This window comes from Phoca vitulina, unplaced genomic scaffold (assembly GCF_004348235.1).
Source record: "Phoca vitulina isolate PV1807 unplaced genomic scaffold, GSC_HSeal_1.0 scaffold40, whole genome shotgun sequence".
NCBI lineage: Eukaryota > Metazoa > Chordata > Mammalia > Carnivora > Phocidae > Phoca > Phoca vitulina.
In genome coordinates, this window is record NW_022589743.1 from 11,149,866 (window position 1) to 11,163,941 (window position 14,076).

Sequence of the window (14,076 nt, forward strand, 5' to 3'; positions counted from 1 at the left end):
AAAAGGTCTGCCAAGTTAAGCCGACATATTAATGACAACAGTTATTACGTTGCAGAGTGATTACCCTAAACAGTAAGCATTTCTCATAAATAGCCGTAATTACTATAGCACGTTTCCCTAACTGTGTCCTGTGGAATAGTAGTTCCTGGAGAGGTTAATAAATGTTTGGATCAAAAAGGGCTTCAGAATCAGGTAAGTTTACAAAATGCTGGTATAATTCAGGTAGAGAGCCAACCCCCCGGTTTACACTTTTTTCCTTTCTCTGTTAGGAGGTGGGATAGAGGAATGGCTAAGAGTATAGGCCCTGGGAACAGAGAGCCTGGGGCTGACACTTGCATTGACAAAAGCAGGGTAATCCTGGGCAAGTTACTGAACTTCTCTAAGAGGCAGGTTCCACATCTGAACAGGAAGATAGTAATACTTATTCACTGCGATTGTTCCAGATTTAAATGCAACAATACATTGAAAACAATTAGACTAGAGCCTGGCACAGAGTGAGGGCTCTATAAATATTAATTATTATCTATAAACCATACTATTATTAGCAAGTCTTCCTGACATCCCAGAGCCTTAAGTCTTTCTCACACATATTTCACACACACGCTGACACCCACATTTCTTAAAAGTCAAAGCCTTCGTTCTGACTCCTGTGAGTTGAAGTTCTCTGTGCCCTTACCTCCACCCCACCATCTCCCAGGACTGGAAATGACCAAACATTTGCTACTCTAGGCAATGGGGCCAGGGAGAGGGAGGATTTATATGCCAGCAGTATGGCCTTGGAAGGGCCACCACTAGTTCAGTCACCTTTATGCACACTTGAAAAAAAAAGTATGCGTCTTTTGGGTGAACACTGGCCTGTACCAGGGCACACAGCTTAGCAAGTGAAGTGCAGGCTATATTTTAGCCCCCACTTGCTCTTTAGGCTGAATGCCATTGTATAGTGAACAACCTGCACAACCATACATGGCAGTTCTGACCTTCAGGCCATAGAAGGGGCTGGAAGCTAATGACCACTGGAGAAAGAGGGTACAAGTTCTCTTCCCAGTAGTCCATGAAATCAGCTCTCCACAAGCCTTAAGGCGATCAAGTATCCTTCTTCATCTCCTCCCTCTCACCCACATGTGCCCCGCCCCCCATTCATTCACACAGAGGCTGACATCAGAATACCCTGGGTGTGAGGGGATACACCAGGCCTTGTCTGTTTCTCTGGAATGCCAACTGAGGCTGGGAGATGACAGAGCTGTGGAAAGCAGAAGTGGGAGGGCATGATTTTCCAGGTTTCCCCTGACACATAATGAATATTAAATTATAATGCTCCACACCAGAGCAGACCAGGGCCAGAGCAAGTCTGACTTCCTGACCAAAGTTTGGGGCAGTGAAGGGAAAATGATGGGAAGGGGAGCTTCTTAATCCTCACTGTGTGGCCCAAATGCGTGGCTCCCTATAAAGATTCTCACCACCCCCTTAGGTAGACACTTCCTTTGTGAAACAGAGGGGAAGATAAAGGCAGACTTATCCTGTTCTCTGGAGGCGTGTGGGGTGGAGTGGAGGGCAGGCCCTCTCTCCCAAAGTTCACACACTCCCACAGAGAGCCTCTTCAGCCACCAGAGCGGCCGCTGCCTAGAAGCACCACTTTTCAGCCTAGAAGCCCAGAACCAGGCCTGACCTGTGGTGATCTGGGGAGGGCTCTGCCCGCTCTGTGCTTTGGTTCTCTCCTCTAGAAGGTGAGGAATATGGATGGGCTGACTTTTAAGTTTCCTCACAGCTCTGCCAGACTACGGTTCGCTCCTCTCGGGGGTTCTATGCACTCCCCGTCAGGTCTTGACCGACCAGAAATGGCTTCCTCTCACCTCTACCCCAGGAGCCTGCGTGCCAAAGACCAACCTCCCTTCTCACAACTGTGCTTAGGGTCTGCGTCCATATTGCTCTTGATGATAAACAGCAGCTGGGGCTCCAGCTGGGAGTTGAGGTCCCGTGGCCTTGAGACTCGGGAACAAAGGCTGAGCTGCTGTGGTGAAGGGACTTTTCCTGAATATAAGGGAAGGGGAGCCCTGGGGCTGTTTATGCCTTTACCTCTCGGTAGAGCTGGCTGTTCCTCTCCCTCCTACAGATCTGGGGGGAGGGAAGGGGTGTCCTGTCTTTTCCTCTGAGGCTGATGACTTCACCTCCTTTCCCTTCCTCTTCCTCAGGTTAGGATCTCTACCCCTTCCCCATCTGCTCCCAGGGTCTGAAATCTCCATCCCTCTCTCTCCCTTTATTCTTCTTGGCATTGGGGTCTTTACACCCCTCCCTCTCTCTAAGCCTCGCCTCCTTATTCCTGTTTAGGCCTGCCTCCTAGCCCTGGGTGGAGGGGTCTGCATTCTTCTTTCTCTTCTTAAGGCCCCATCTCCCTCCCCCCACCCTTCCCCGCTCCCCCTCCCTCCGCCCCGAGGCATTGTGGGAGGAAACAAGATGTGGGGCGAGAGCGGCGCGGGGAGAAGCCCGCAGTGCGGGGCCGGGCGGGCGCAGCCAATGGGGAGCGCGGACGGCGGCGCGCGCGGCGGGGGGGCGGGGGCGGGGCGCTATTTCAGGGGGGGCCGCGCGTCGGCAGTGCTCAGCGGCAGAGCGGAGCGGAGCAGCGAGGCGCCAGCGAGGAGCAGGCGGGCGGGCCGGCGGGCGCGAGGCGGAGCGCGGGCGGCCGGGGAAGCTCGAAGGGCGGACGGCGGCGGCGAGCGATCGGCCCGGGACCGCGGGAGCCGGAGACCGCGGCGGCGGCTGCTGCTGCTGCAGGAGGAGCCGAGGGGACACCGCCCCTGCCCGCGCCCTGCCTCAGGCCATCGCTGCTCCCCCGGGGCCCCGCGCGGACTAGCCTCCGTGAAGGTGAGCGGTCGGTGGGGGCGTCCCCCGGGCGGCGGCCCGCGCCCGTCGCGTGCAGCCCCACGCGCGGGGCCCAGCCCCGAGGCCCGGAGCAGAGCTGGCCTCGGCGTGACGCCCTCGGCGCCCCTCCTTCCCGGGGCTGCGCCACCCTGTGCCCTCGCGACCCTCGGGCGCGGCCGGAGGCCCCGGGCTGCGGAGGTTAGGCTCCCCGCCTCCTCCCCGCGCCCCCCCCCCCCGCACTCCCGGGAGTCTCCCTGCGCTGCGTGGAGGCCTCTGGTGTTCGGGGCCGAGGGAGAGGGGGTGGAGAGGGCTCGGGCGTGACGCGGCGCCTCCTGCCGCCGCCACCCTCTGGGGCGTCCTTCCTGCAGCGAGGACGCCCAGTCACTCCGGCGCTGCTCCAGGCCGGGCGGGGGAGGGCGGCTGACCGGCCGGGGCGGAGGTTGGGGGGAGGATGCTTTCTCATGCCCGAGGTGCTGGCCTTTGGGGGCCGCAGCTCTCCGGAGGATGGCGTGGTGGAGGGATAAGCCCCCTTGGAGATCTCAGGGGAGGGAATACCAGCATTTGTGTGTGTTGGGGGCTGGGGAGGGTGGTCCAGGTCTTTCGGAGACTTGGCCTTTCCTGTCGCAAGACCGGGCATAGGGGATGGAGAGCTGTCCTGGAGTGCCTTCTTCGCTTTTCCAGAGAGCCCCTGGCTTTTAACTGAGGAGCTGGCCTGGGGCCTTCTGGTCATCTTTCTGCCGGAGGCCCAGGTTCCTTGCTTTTTTGTCCCAGGAGGGAGGTGGGTAGGCCGGGCACCTCCTTATCCTTTTCTCACTGGCACCTTGGACAGGGCAGGTTGGGGCTAGGCCTCACCCCTCAGACGCCTGGGGGGCCAGGGGTGAAGAATCGTAGCATTGTAGTCACAAGACCGATGTTATGTAACCGCAGGCTCTCTGCTACTAGAGAGTAAGGTGGCTTTTAGTTACTGTGACAAAGTTGTTCCTTTGGACTTTGGGGATGAGGCGGCGGAGCAGGTGAGCTTGCTGGGAAAACCGGTGCCAATTTCATGCTTTAACTTCCCAGCCTCTAACCAGGCCCCACCCCCACCCTTGCGTTTGTAAACAGTGCCCCCTTCTGAGTGGTAACCTGGAATAGGCCACCAGGTGACACTAGTTTTCTTCAAATACAAAGAGCCTTGTAATAATCAGAACATTCTTCCTCTTCTGCTGTTGTATATCTGTTCAAACTCATTGAAGTTTCCCCGTTTATCTTATTTCAACCATCGGTTTTTAAAATGAAGAATGTTGCTTTGCCCAAGGTCATGTAGCTAGCTAGTCAGGCCTTGAACAGGGTTCTCCTGACCTTTTCCTCAGCACCTGGTGGTGCTCACATACTCCTTGAAGCTCTGACTTTTCCTCGAAGGGTGTGGGGTCGGATTTTGCTGGTCCGCTAACCCTTTCCTCTTCCAGTCTCTGCTGAAATAGAACCCGCCGTTTAGTTTCAGGTGCCTTGGGTGCGGTCAAGGGCTGTGTGGCTGGCAGCTGGCATGTATGCTTCCTTTGCATCTGGTGCAGGCTAAAGGAGTAATCATGAGTTCTGCTTCCCTTTCAGTCCACCCAGCACACAGGCTAGTGTGGACGCAGAGATCAGGGTGGCCTGGAATGATACCAGGGATCTCTCCTTGAGCAGGGAGGCCTCCTGTGTAGCCTTAATATCAGACAGGGCTGGAATGACGACATCTTTTGTCTACTGAGCTGGGTGACAGAGTCCTCTTTTTTGGGGGGGGTATGGGGGATCAGTGTGATGGGACTGTGGTCAAGGACAGAGGATTGGTTTTTGCATCTCGTCTCTTCTGTTCACGCAAAGCACTCACATGCTATAGACTGCCAGGCAGGTTCTGACCAGCCTTCTTGGGATTCCTGTCATCCCAGGAACGGACCATGCAAGGTCTACCCCAGAATTCTGGTTGCTGTAGGATGTGAATGCCAAGGCTTAGATAGCAGGGATAGGAAACGGGGCTGTTAAAATAATTCCTCACCTTTTGTTATCTCTGTCACTGCTGGGCATTGACAACCTTTTTCTGTGAAAGGCCAGATAGTAAATATTTTAGGCTTTACAGGCCTTGCATTGTCTTGCAACTACTCAACTCTGCCATTGTTGACTGTTCTGTAAAACTTTACAGAAACAGGTGGTGGGCTGAATCTGGCCAACAGACCCCAGTGTAGGCTCCTTGTTTGCAGATGTTCTCATAGAACCTTAATCCTTACAACAACCCCTGGTAGAGAGCTATCTTCATTGCTAAAATGGAAGTAATGAATGCAGTAAGGCTGAGTGACTTGTCCAAGACTGCAAGAGTTCAGTCAGGACCAGAAGTCAGGCCTACTGATTCTAGTCCATCTTTTTTCCACTGTGTTACCAATGATGCAATAATGGTCATTAAATCAAGGGCTTATAGTGTTCAGGTGTTAATGCCACCTGGTTTGCCCTCAGTAACCCTGAAGTCTCCATTTCAAGATGATGGTATGAAAGCACAAAGGGTAACTTGCCCAAGGACACAGCTAGTAGGTGATATATTGTAATATCTTGGCAATTGGTGCTATTTAAAATATCAGAGATAAATTTAGAGTTGGAAAAACTTTATTTTACAAATGATAAAAATTGATGGCTTATTATGTCTTTTTTTCTTATCTACCTTGTATTTCTCAGGTTTGGGGACCAGGTCTTTGCTAAAAGCTTAGGACCTCCCTCTTCTAATAATGCCTCATGTCTGTGTTTTCTGTTGTCATCACCTTCTGTACTCTGTTCCCCCACTGAGGCCCCACCCTCAGCTGCTAATGTTCATTGCTTAGAGCATGGGGTTGTCAGTTTGACCTCTCTGCTTCTTCTGCAGTGTCACGATGTCTGACCGGAAGGCAGTGATCAAGAACGCAGACATGTCTGAGGACATGCAACAGGATGCTGTTGACTGCGCCACGCAGGCTATGGAGAAGTACAACATAGAGAAGGACATTGCTGCCTATATCAAGAAGGTGCACCAAGAATGCTGTGGCTATTGGCTAGGGGTAGGGATGGGCATCTGAGCTGTGCCCCAGGGAGATCTGAACTGAGGGCTTAGGAAAGCAGGTATAGTCCATGCAAACAAAACCCACGAGCTTGCAAAGCAGACAAATTAGGGAGTGATTCTTGCCAAAGCATTCACCTTAGGAGTTCTTAATAGGAACTCTGCTGAGGTGTGCTTATGTGTGTGTCTGTGTGTGTGTGTGTGTGTGTGTGTGTGTGTTTATAGATAATTATGTGACTGCAAGGCATTGGGGAGAGAAGCTTAGGATCAAATGTAACTGGCTCAGTTCAGAACTATTCAAAATATAGATCAAGGATAATTGAACAGCTAATATAAGATCATATACAAATTTTTCAAGGAACTGCATCATTTAAAGTGGGGTATCCCTATAATAATCCCTATCATATAGGAAGTTTTCTTTCTCTTGAAAAGGACTCAGGTACTATATCATCTCCTTCTCCTCACCTTCTTAAGAAAAGGGTGGGCTTGAATATATAATTTGCTAAAAATGGGTGAGCAATATTGGGGTAATAGGTTTAGTCCCTGAAAAATTTCTGAGCGAATGGGTGAATGAATATGGTTAACACAGGAAGCCGCTGAGCTAGAAGTGAGAAATGGTACCAGGGCCTCTGATTCCCAGTCAGAATCCATGTCTACTAGTGTCATAATCCCAGTCTTTGATGTTTTCAGCCCTAGTATCCCAAAAGGGATGCCTAAGTGTAGTGGTTTTCTGGTCCATAGAGGTGGTAGGGCATCCTTAAGTTTTACAGACTTCTGCTTTCCTACTTAGGCAGGGTGGGATGAGAAGAGGAAACTCGAGTCCTGAGAGACTATCTGTATAAGGAGCCAGTGGGTGAAGAACCAGCTGGGGGTGCCGGCTCCTTGCTGAGTGATGCCTTATCTGTCCTGTACAGGGAGGAGGATCCAGAATCATGGACTCTGAGTCAGGAGAATCCTTAGATTATATCTGGCCTAGCTTCTTTGTTTTGCTGATGGGGAAAATGAGAACCAGGGAAGTGACTAGGGCTCTCCTATGTTACAGAGTCTGCATTAGGGCTGGATGTGGTGACCCATCCCCTTTCCACTGTTCCCTAATACCTCTTGGAGTCCCTTGGTGTAGGGGGCAGTGAGGAGGCCAAACAAGTTGTAAGTTAAGAACCTGGGGGACAGTCCCAGGGTTGGAAGCTTTGCTGGGTCCATGGTGGAGGTCTCTTGCATGGCGGGGTACATCTCCTGAGCCATCTGTTTCCTGCTGGATCTGTGGAGTGACTGGGAACTGCCTGTCTGATTAGGTCATAAGGATTTCCTAGGTTGCTTTGATGCTGAACTTGTGCCCCTGAGGGAAGCGAGGGAATTGCCTTGATCTCATGGCCGATGTCCTTATTCTGCTGCTTACAGCCCACACAGTACCTGGCACACAGGAGTGCCTTTAATGTTGACTTACAAAGAACTGCTTCCTGGTACTCCTGACGTTTGGCTCTAGGGTCTGGGTTCGTGGCATTTGGAAATGCTGGCTTAGTAATGTGGGAGGCAGCAGGTGGCAAGTCAGGGAGGCTCTCCTCTGCTTTCCTCATGCTGTGTGACACTGGAGTGGTCTCTCATGCCCTGGGCTTTCCTGACTCCTTTGCTAAAGAATCACAGGATGGAGTAGGGTAGCTAGGAGGAGGAGGAGAGATGATCGGGGTGTAAAGTGCTAGAGAGAAATACCGGAGCCTTTGCGGTGTTCCATTATTAATGAAGGAAGGACTGTCCTAGCCAGCCTTAACCTGAGCTCCTGAGGTTTGGGGAGCTGAGGCCGTGGGCTAGGGGTGGGGTGGGGGGTGAGAACTAAATTAGATTCCTATTCCGATTCTCATCTTCCAGCTGTCCTAATCACCTTTCTTCTCTCCCTTTTATTCTTCTTTTAGGAATTTGACAAGAAATATAACCCGACCTGGCATTGTATCGTGGGCCGAAATTTTGGCAGCTATGTTACACACGAGACAAAGCACTTCATCTATTTTTACTTGGGTCAAGTTGCAATCCTCCTGTTCAAGTCCGGCTAGGAGGCCGCAGTGGAGGTGTCCGTGGCGGCGGCAGCGATGGCAGGCAGGCGGCGTTGCTGGGACTGTTTTGCACCGGGGCCAGCATCAGGATGTCCTCTCCAATGGCTGTGCTACTGCATGGACTGTATACTCGATTTCATGTGTATGTCGCAGTAAACAAAACCAAACTTCTTTCTGTTTAGTTGCCTGGGGAAGAAGGCTGCTTTATGTTTATTTTTCAAGACTTTAAAATCTTTTCTTTGGTTGTATTGCACTAGGAAATCTCTCCCACCCCTCCCTCTTCTCTTTCTCTCCCTACATTAAAAAAAAAAAAAAAAAGCCCTCACGAAGCCTGTAAGACTAGGAGGGCAGGGGAGACCAGTCGGTTTCTGGAGGCGGGACTCAAACTGTGCAGCCACCTCCTCCTGGTGGTGGGTGCTGCTTTGCTAGGGCCGGGGAGGCTGCTGGGGGCAGCATAAGGCTTGGCAAGGAGAGAGGGATAGGAAGGAGGCTAGGGGGATTGATCTAGTACCAGGGAGAATATTCCACTGAACTGTGATTCCACGGCTTGGGGCAGAGGGTGGGGTGGGGGGTGGATTCTTTGAGGGGCCCTGAGACGTGTTTGTCTGTGGTGTGTGGGAGTGGGGAGCAGACTTGTCTTGCTGTCTTTGTCAGAAGAGTTTCTAAGTAAGGGCTGTGTCTTTGTGGATTACCTTCTTCTGTTCTTCCTGCCAGAGCTCATGCTAGGAGGATGTTGGGGGTAGGATTAGCTTGAAGCTTGATTTTTCTTCTATTCATTCTTCTCTCCTTCTGTCTGCTCCCTGCTTAGCCCTTGGTTTTCTCATTCCTCTGAAGTTCTCTTAGAGCAGCCCCTGTTAGTTGGCTGGCAAGGGAATTTCTGGTGACTGTAGTTCCTTAGTTAAGTCTTAGCAATCAAACCAAATCAATGTCTCCCTTGATTCTCCTTTGTGTATATGTGTGTGTATGTGTGTGTGCGTGTGTGTCTTGGTTTGGGGTAGAGGGGAGGGAGGGGCAGGACAGTGTGGAATCTCTAGGGTGTATGGGTAGATAGGCTGCACGGTTAGTTCTAATTGGGCCTTTATGTTAAAAACCTTTGGGGGTGTCTGTTTTGGGGGTGAAGACTGTTGTCAACCCACCCCCCCAGGCCATCTGGCCCAGACACTGCTTGCCCTATGGCTGTCTGTTCCCCAAAAGGCTTTGGGAGGATAGCCCATGAGGAGATGGCCATGATGCCATCTGCCCTGGAACTGGTTCTTAGTGGAGACGGAAAGTGACTTTGTGGGTGGTTGCAGTCCTTATGGGAGGTGGGGATGGAAGTGATAAAGGGCTGCAAGGACCTTTGGAGGAACTTTGGAGGGGATTAGTCTTGCAGTGGTGAAGCCAGGTATCAGGAGATGAGCAGGGCCGCTAGTGGGAGGAGATTCCAAGGAGAGTGCAGGGGGATATCTTGTCTGTTGATCAAACAGGGATGGGGGTGGGAGGGTCATTGCTGACTGAGCTGCTGATTCTTGTAAATCGCATCTAAAACTCTCATTGTAGGGTTGGCACTGTGGGAGGAGGGTGGTTGGGATCCAGCTCATTCTTTCTTCTTTTCTTTTCTTTTTTTTTTTTCCCTCTGAGTCCATCTTGGGGCTGGTGGGGAGGCAGGAGAATTCCCCCTCCCCAAGCCTTTAGTGTGTGCCGAGCTTTCTTTTTGATGCTGACAGGGGAGGGTGGTTACTGGGATGGTGAGTGAGTTCCCTATATCAAACCCTTCAGTGGGCACAAGATTGAGTGCTTGGTTTTAGGTTTTATTTTTCTATGAATGTCCAAATCTGTGTTTCCCCCTGCCTTCCCAGACTTGTGTGGCCAGTTGGAAATGTCTGGTTTGTGTTCATCTCTCCCTCATTTCTGGAGCAGGGGCTGAGACCCCACCACATCTCCTATGCTCTGCATCCATGCCTCTTTTGGACATTAAAGGTCGATTGATGCACTTCTGAGCTGTTTGGGTTTTTTGGGGGGGGAGGGGAGTCCAAAAGGCTGCCCTGGTGACAGTGGTGCCACACATGGGTGGGCGTAGAGGGTATCTAGGGTGGAGTGGAATGGGGGCTGAAGAGAGAAGATCAGGCAAAGAGAGACTGATGGGCTTGAATCAGGTCTTATTTGTAGGGTCTAGTCTGAGGCCCCTTAACTGGGAAAATTAGCCAGCAGTACTCACCCACAAGGCTTTCTAGGTCCCTTGTTGGAGATGGCCAGCTGAGCCACATTTGGGGTTTTTGCTACAGCACATGTTGCCTTCCCTGTTTACCAGCCGCAGGTCCAGATGGCAGTTTTCCAGCTGCTGTCTTAGACCTGGAGGAGCTTAGCTTCTTAGAACCTTTGGCCAAGCCCTCCTATGGCCAAGGAGCTCGTAGCTCTCCTACTCTTCCTTCTGTGCTTCCCTGAGGCCTGTACCCTATCAGCTAAGTGGCTCTAGCCACTTAGAAATGGAGAAGTGGGGGATCTTTAGAAAGGTGGAAACACTTGGAACCTGAGTGATTCTCTGGCTCCTGCATTATCCTGGTTGTCCCACTTGGGGGCTCCTGCCCCCACACACCTGAAGAGATGGGCAATACTTCCGAGAGTATCTGCCCACCCCTGATGCCAAGCGGTTGTGGAAGTGTCAGGGAGCAGAGGTGCTTTGTACTCCTTTCCGTTGCCCCTGATGCAAAACATGTACTGAGTTTTGTGTGCTTGAGCCTAGGATGCTGTCACACAGAGCAAGATAAATTCTGTGCTTCGATGGCATACGTAGTCTAATCAGGTAGAGCAGGCCTACACATTGAGCTTTTTCCAATAGTGATAAATGTATAATCAAGGAAATAAATTGGGTAATGAGCTATTGATTGTTGGAGGTAGGTAGATTGAATTCCTTCAGGTGGGAAGTTGGGCTGGATCTTGGAGAGGGTTCTACCTCTGGGGCAGTGAGGTCCTAAGGGACTCTAGAACCCCCAAATTCTGTTCCTGCTTTTGCTGGTATGAATAATTTGATAGAGCTGGAGCATTGAGGGATGGGAGTGAGGCCGTGGTTCACATTTTGTCTGTGACGGGTATCTCTAGCGCCCAAACGCCCCTTCCTGCCCTGGTGAGAGAGGCCATCCAGCTGGTATCCATGGACAACATATCCCTTCGCAGGTAGGTACACCTGCACATCTGGAAGGCTAATCCTGCAAGGCTTTCTGGGGATGGGTTCCAGAAGGAGCTGTGGAAGGCAGATGGACATTGTGGTATAGAGGAATGCAGCCACTGTCAGAACTGGGGCCAGGCAAAGAGAGTGGGATTGTCCATAGCCTACCTCTCTTTTATCCTCTTCAATCTCCTGGGGCCTTTGGCTAAACATAACTGAAAGGCAGATGGCAAGGCTGACCCAGGGATGCAATCTGGAGGCAACAGAGCAGAAAAGAGTGGAGAATAAATCCAAGGGGAGCAAACGGGACCAGCATGGTAGGGAGTTGTCTCTCTTGCTATGGATGTGTGTGTCTCTCTCCAGAAGTTGTGTCCACTAGCCTAGACCTAAGGTGTGGCTGTCCCCCAGACTGTCCTCTCACTTCCTTCATCTCTTTACTCAGACATCCTGTTACCCTGTATGAAATAGCGCCTCCCTACCACCACTACTAACCTTACCCAGTTCAATTCAGCACAGAACCTGCCAATGTTTGACATTTTTGCTGTTTTACTTGTTCGCTGTTTACTTGTTGGTCTCCCACAACTAGAATATAAACTCTGTGACAGGGCCATTTTCTCTTTCCTTCGCTGCCTTATCTTCACACAGAACAGCACTTGTCCTGTAGTAAATGCTTGATAAATGTTGGTTGGTCAAATGAAAAAGGAAGAGTGTAAGCGAGCTTGGGCAGCCCCTCTACCTCAGGGCAGCCCAGCCTTTCCTGAAGAGACTCTGTCTGGCTTGGTGCCCTCTTGCTGCCCAACCTGTGTGTAATTTCCTGCTGCCTGGAAGGAGTGAGTGGGTCACTCCTCTTGCCAGCTATGGAAGAATGAAAGCATGTGTTCATAAAGTACATTTTAAAACATTTCAGTTTGTTTATGTCCTGGAAACCTCCAAGCACCCCTCTGAGCTAGACCCAGCAGTCATTAGCCACATTTTTGGAGAAGCAAATTGAATCATAGAGGGCAAGTGACTTGCCAAAGCCCATGTAGCTGGTAGCGTTTCTAGAGCCCAGGCACTGTGACTCATTAGGGCTCAACTGGGTTTGGCAGCGGTGGTCTCACTGATAATCCTTGAGGTTGAGGCCCAGCTCTCTGAGCTCAGGAGCAAGTCCCTGGTTCCACTGATACTCCCTTTCCTGGGCTCAGCTTTGGCAAGGGCAGGGAGAATAGTTCCCTGTCCCTCCCTTCTCACTCCTCCCATATGCTAAGGATTGAGGAGCTGCCCCTTCCTTGAGGTCTCACCAGAGGGGTAAATAAATCTTGTGGACTTAGAGAACAGAATCCCAGAATTCTGACCTCTTCGGCCTCCCCTGAACTAAAGGTATAGCTTCCTTACCACCCTGGTAACAAGGAGGGTGCTATGTCACCTGTTGAAGAGGTCAAGTGTACCTGTATGTATATCTTTATGATGTCCTGGGCTTGGTGTCCACACCGCCGTAGAGGCATACTCCTCTGCTTAGACTGCTACCGTACCAGGATAGACAGGTTCATAAGAGATCAAAGAGGACCCCAGTTCCCTGTGCCTCTCTTCTCTTGTTTTGTCCAAAGGTGTATAGTGTTTGTGGTGAAGCTGCTAGACATTGCTCTCTTGAGTTTCCAGAGAGAGGCTAAACATGCAAAGACAGTGTGGTAGTGTGGGTAGAACCCAGGATCTAGAATCAGAAGACCTGGGGTTGAGTGTGGTAGTGTGGGTAGAACCCAGGATCTAGAATCAGAAGACCTGGGGTTGAGTGTGGTAGTGTGGGTAGAACCCAGGATCTAGAATCAGAAGACCTGGGGTTGAGTCCCAGCTCCAACACTTGACTATTGTATGAACTTGGGCAAGTTCTCTCTGAGACTCAATTTCTTCATCTGAAAATGGGGATAATACCTATCTACCCCAAAGGGTGGTTATGAGGATTAAATGACATGTACGTGAAAGTGCTTTGAAATTGGAAAGTGATGAGGAGGAGGATACTGATTATTAGGATCTGTGACAAGAAAGCTTGGGGAAAGAATAAAGGATTCTGGGGAGTCAGGTCCTTCAGATGCCCCCTCACATCTTGTCACACCAGCCTCCCTGCTCCCTGTCCAAATGCACCCATATTATAGAGAAGGAAATGAAGGACCAGACAGGGAAAGAAACTTAACTAAGGTCACATGGATGTTGGGGACAACTGGGATGTAGAAATTGGTCTCCTGACTCCCAGGCCAGTTCTGATTCTAGTTTGAGGTGGTAGAGGGGACTAATTCATCACTAGGTGCTGAGCCCCCTACTGAACTCTGGAATACCCTGTATTTGGTGATGGTGTACAATTCAGTGTTTGGGTTTTTTTTTTTTTTTTTTTAAGGTTTTATTTATTTTAGAGAGGGAGAGTGAGTGCACCAGTGGGGAGAGGGAGAGGGGGAAAGAATCTGAAGCAGACTGCACTGAGCCCCCCAGCCGCCCCCAATTCAGTGGTTTTTAGCATATTCAGAGTTGTGCAACCATCACCACTGTCTAATTCCATGATGTTTTTATCACTCCCCAAAGAAACTTTGCACCCATTTGTAGTCACTCCTCGTTCCTCTTTCTCCCTAGCCCCTGGAAACTGCTTATCTACTTCCCGTCTTTTTGAATTTGCCTATTCTGGACATTCATATAAATGAAATCATACTAATGTGGCCTTTGTGTCTCGTGTCTTTCACTTATAATGTTTTCAAGGCTCATCTGTGTTGTAGCATTTATCAGTACTTCATTCTTTTTTTCTGGCCAAGTAATGTTCCATCATATGAATATATCACATTTTGTTTATGTATCTGTTGAGGGACATTTGGCTTATTTCCACTTGTTGGCTATTGTGAATAGTGCTGCTATAAACATTCATGTATATGTTTTTTTTTTTTTTTTAAAGATTTTATTTATTTATTTGAGAGAGAGGATGAGGGGAGAGAGAGAGCACATGAGAGGGGGGAGGGTCAGAGGGAGAAGCA

At 50.6% G+C, this 14,076-nt stretch overlaps 1 protein-coding gene and 1 long non-coding RNA gene across 2 annotated transcripts; one reads left to right on the top strand and one right to left on the bottom strand.

Annotated features, from left to right (window-relative positions):
* Window positions 1-2,606: 2,606 nt before the first annotated feature.
* Window positions 2,607-9,914, top strand: DYNLL2 (dynein light chain LC8-type 2). Its single transcript, XM_032428811.1, has 3 exons — window positions 2,607-2,859; window positions 5,726-5,864; window positions 7,804-9,914. Exons 2-3 carry the CDS (start codon window positions 5,733-5,735, stop codon window positions 7,939-7,941), a joined length of 270 nt encoding a protein of 89 aa, XP_032284702.1. The 5' UTR covers window positions 2,607-2,859; window positions 5,726-5,732; the 3' UTR covers window positions 7,942-9,914.
* On the bottom strand, window positions 9,533-13,851 carry LOC116647426. Its single transcript, XR_004302335.1, has 2 exons — window positions 12,898-13,851; window positions 9,533-12,844 (listed from the first exon to the last, which is right to left on the bottom strand). It is a non-coding gene; the product is annotated as an uncharacterized LOC116647426 (long non-coding RNA).
* Between the last annotated feature and the right edge of the window lie 225 nt (window positions 13,852-14,076).

Excerpts from the sequence above, each read along its gene's own strand:
- DYNLL2 (XM_032428811.1), top strand. The coding sequence starts at position 5,733 with ATGTCTGACCGGAAGGCAGTGATCAAGAACGCAGACATGTCTGAGGAC. Across the intron at positions 5,865-7,803 it reads TTGCTGCCTATATCAAGAAG|GAATTTGACAAGAAATATAA; the intron begins GTGCACCAAGAA and ends TTCTTCTTTTAG.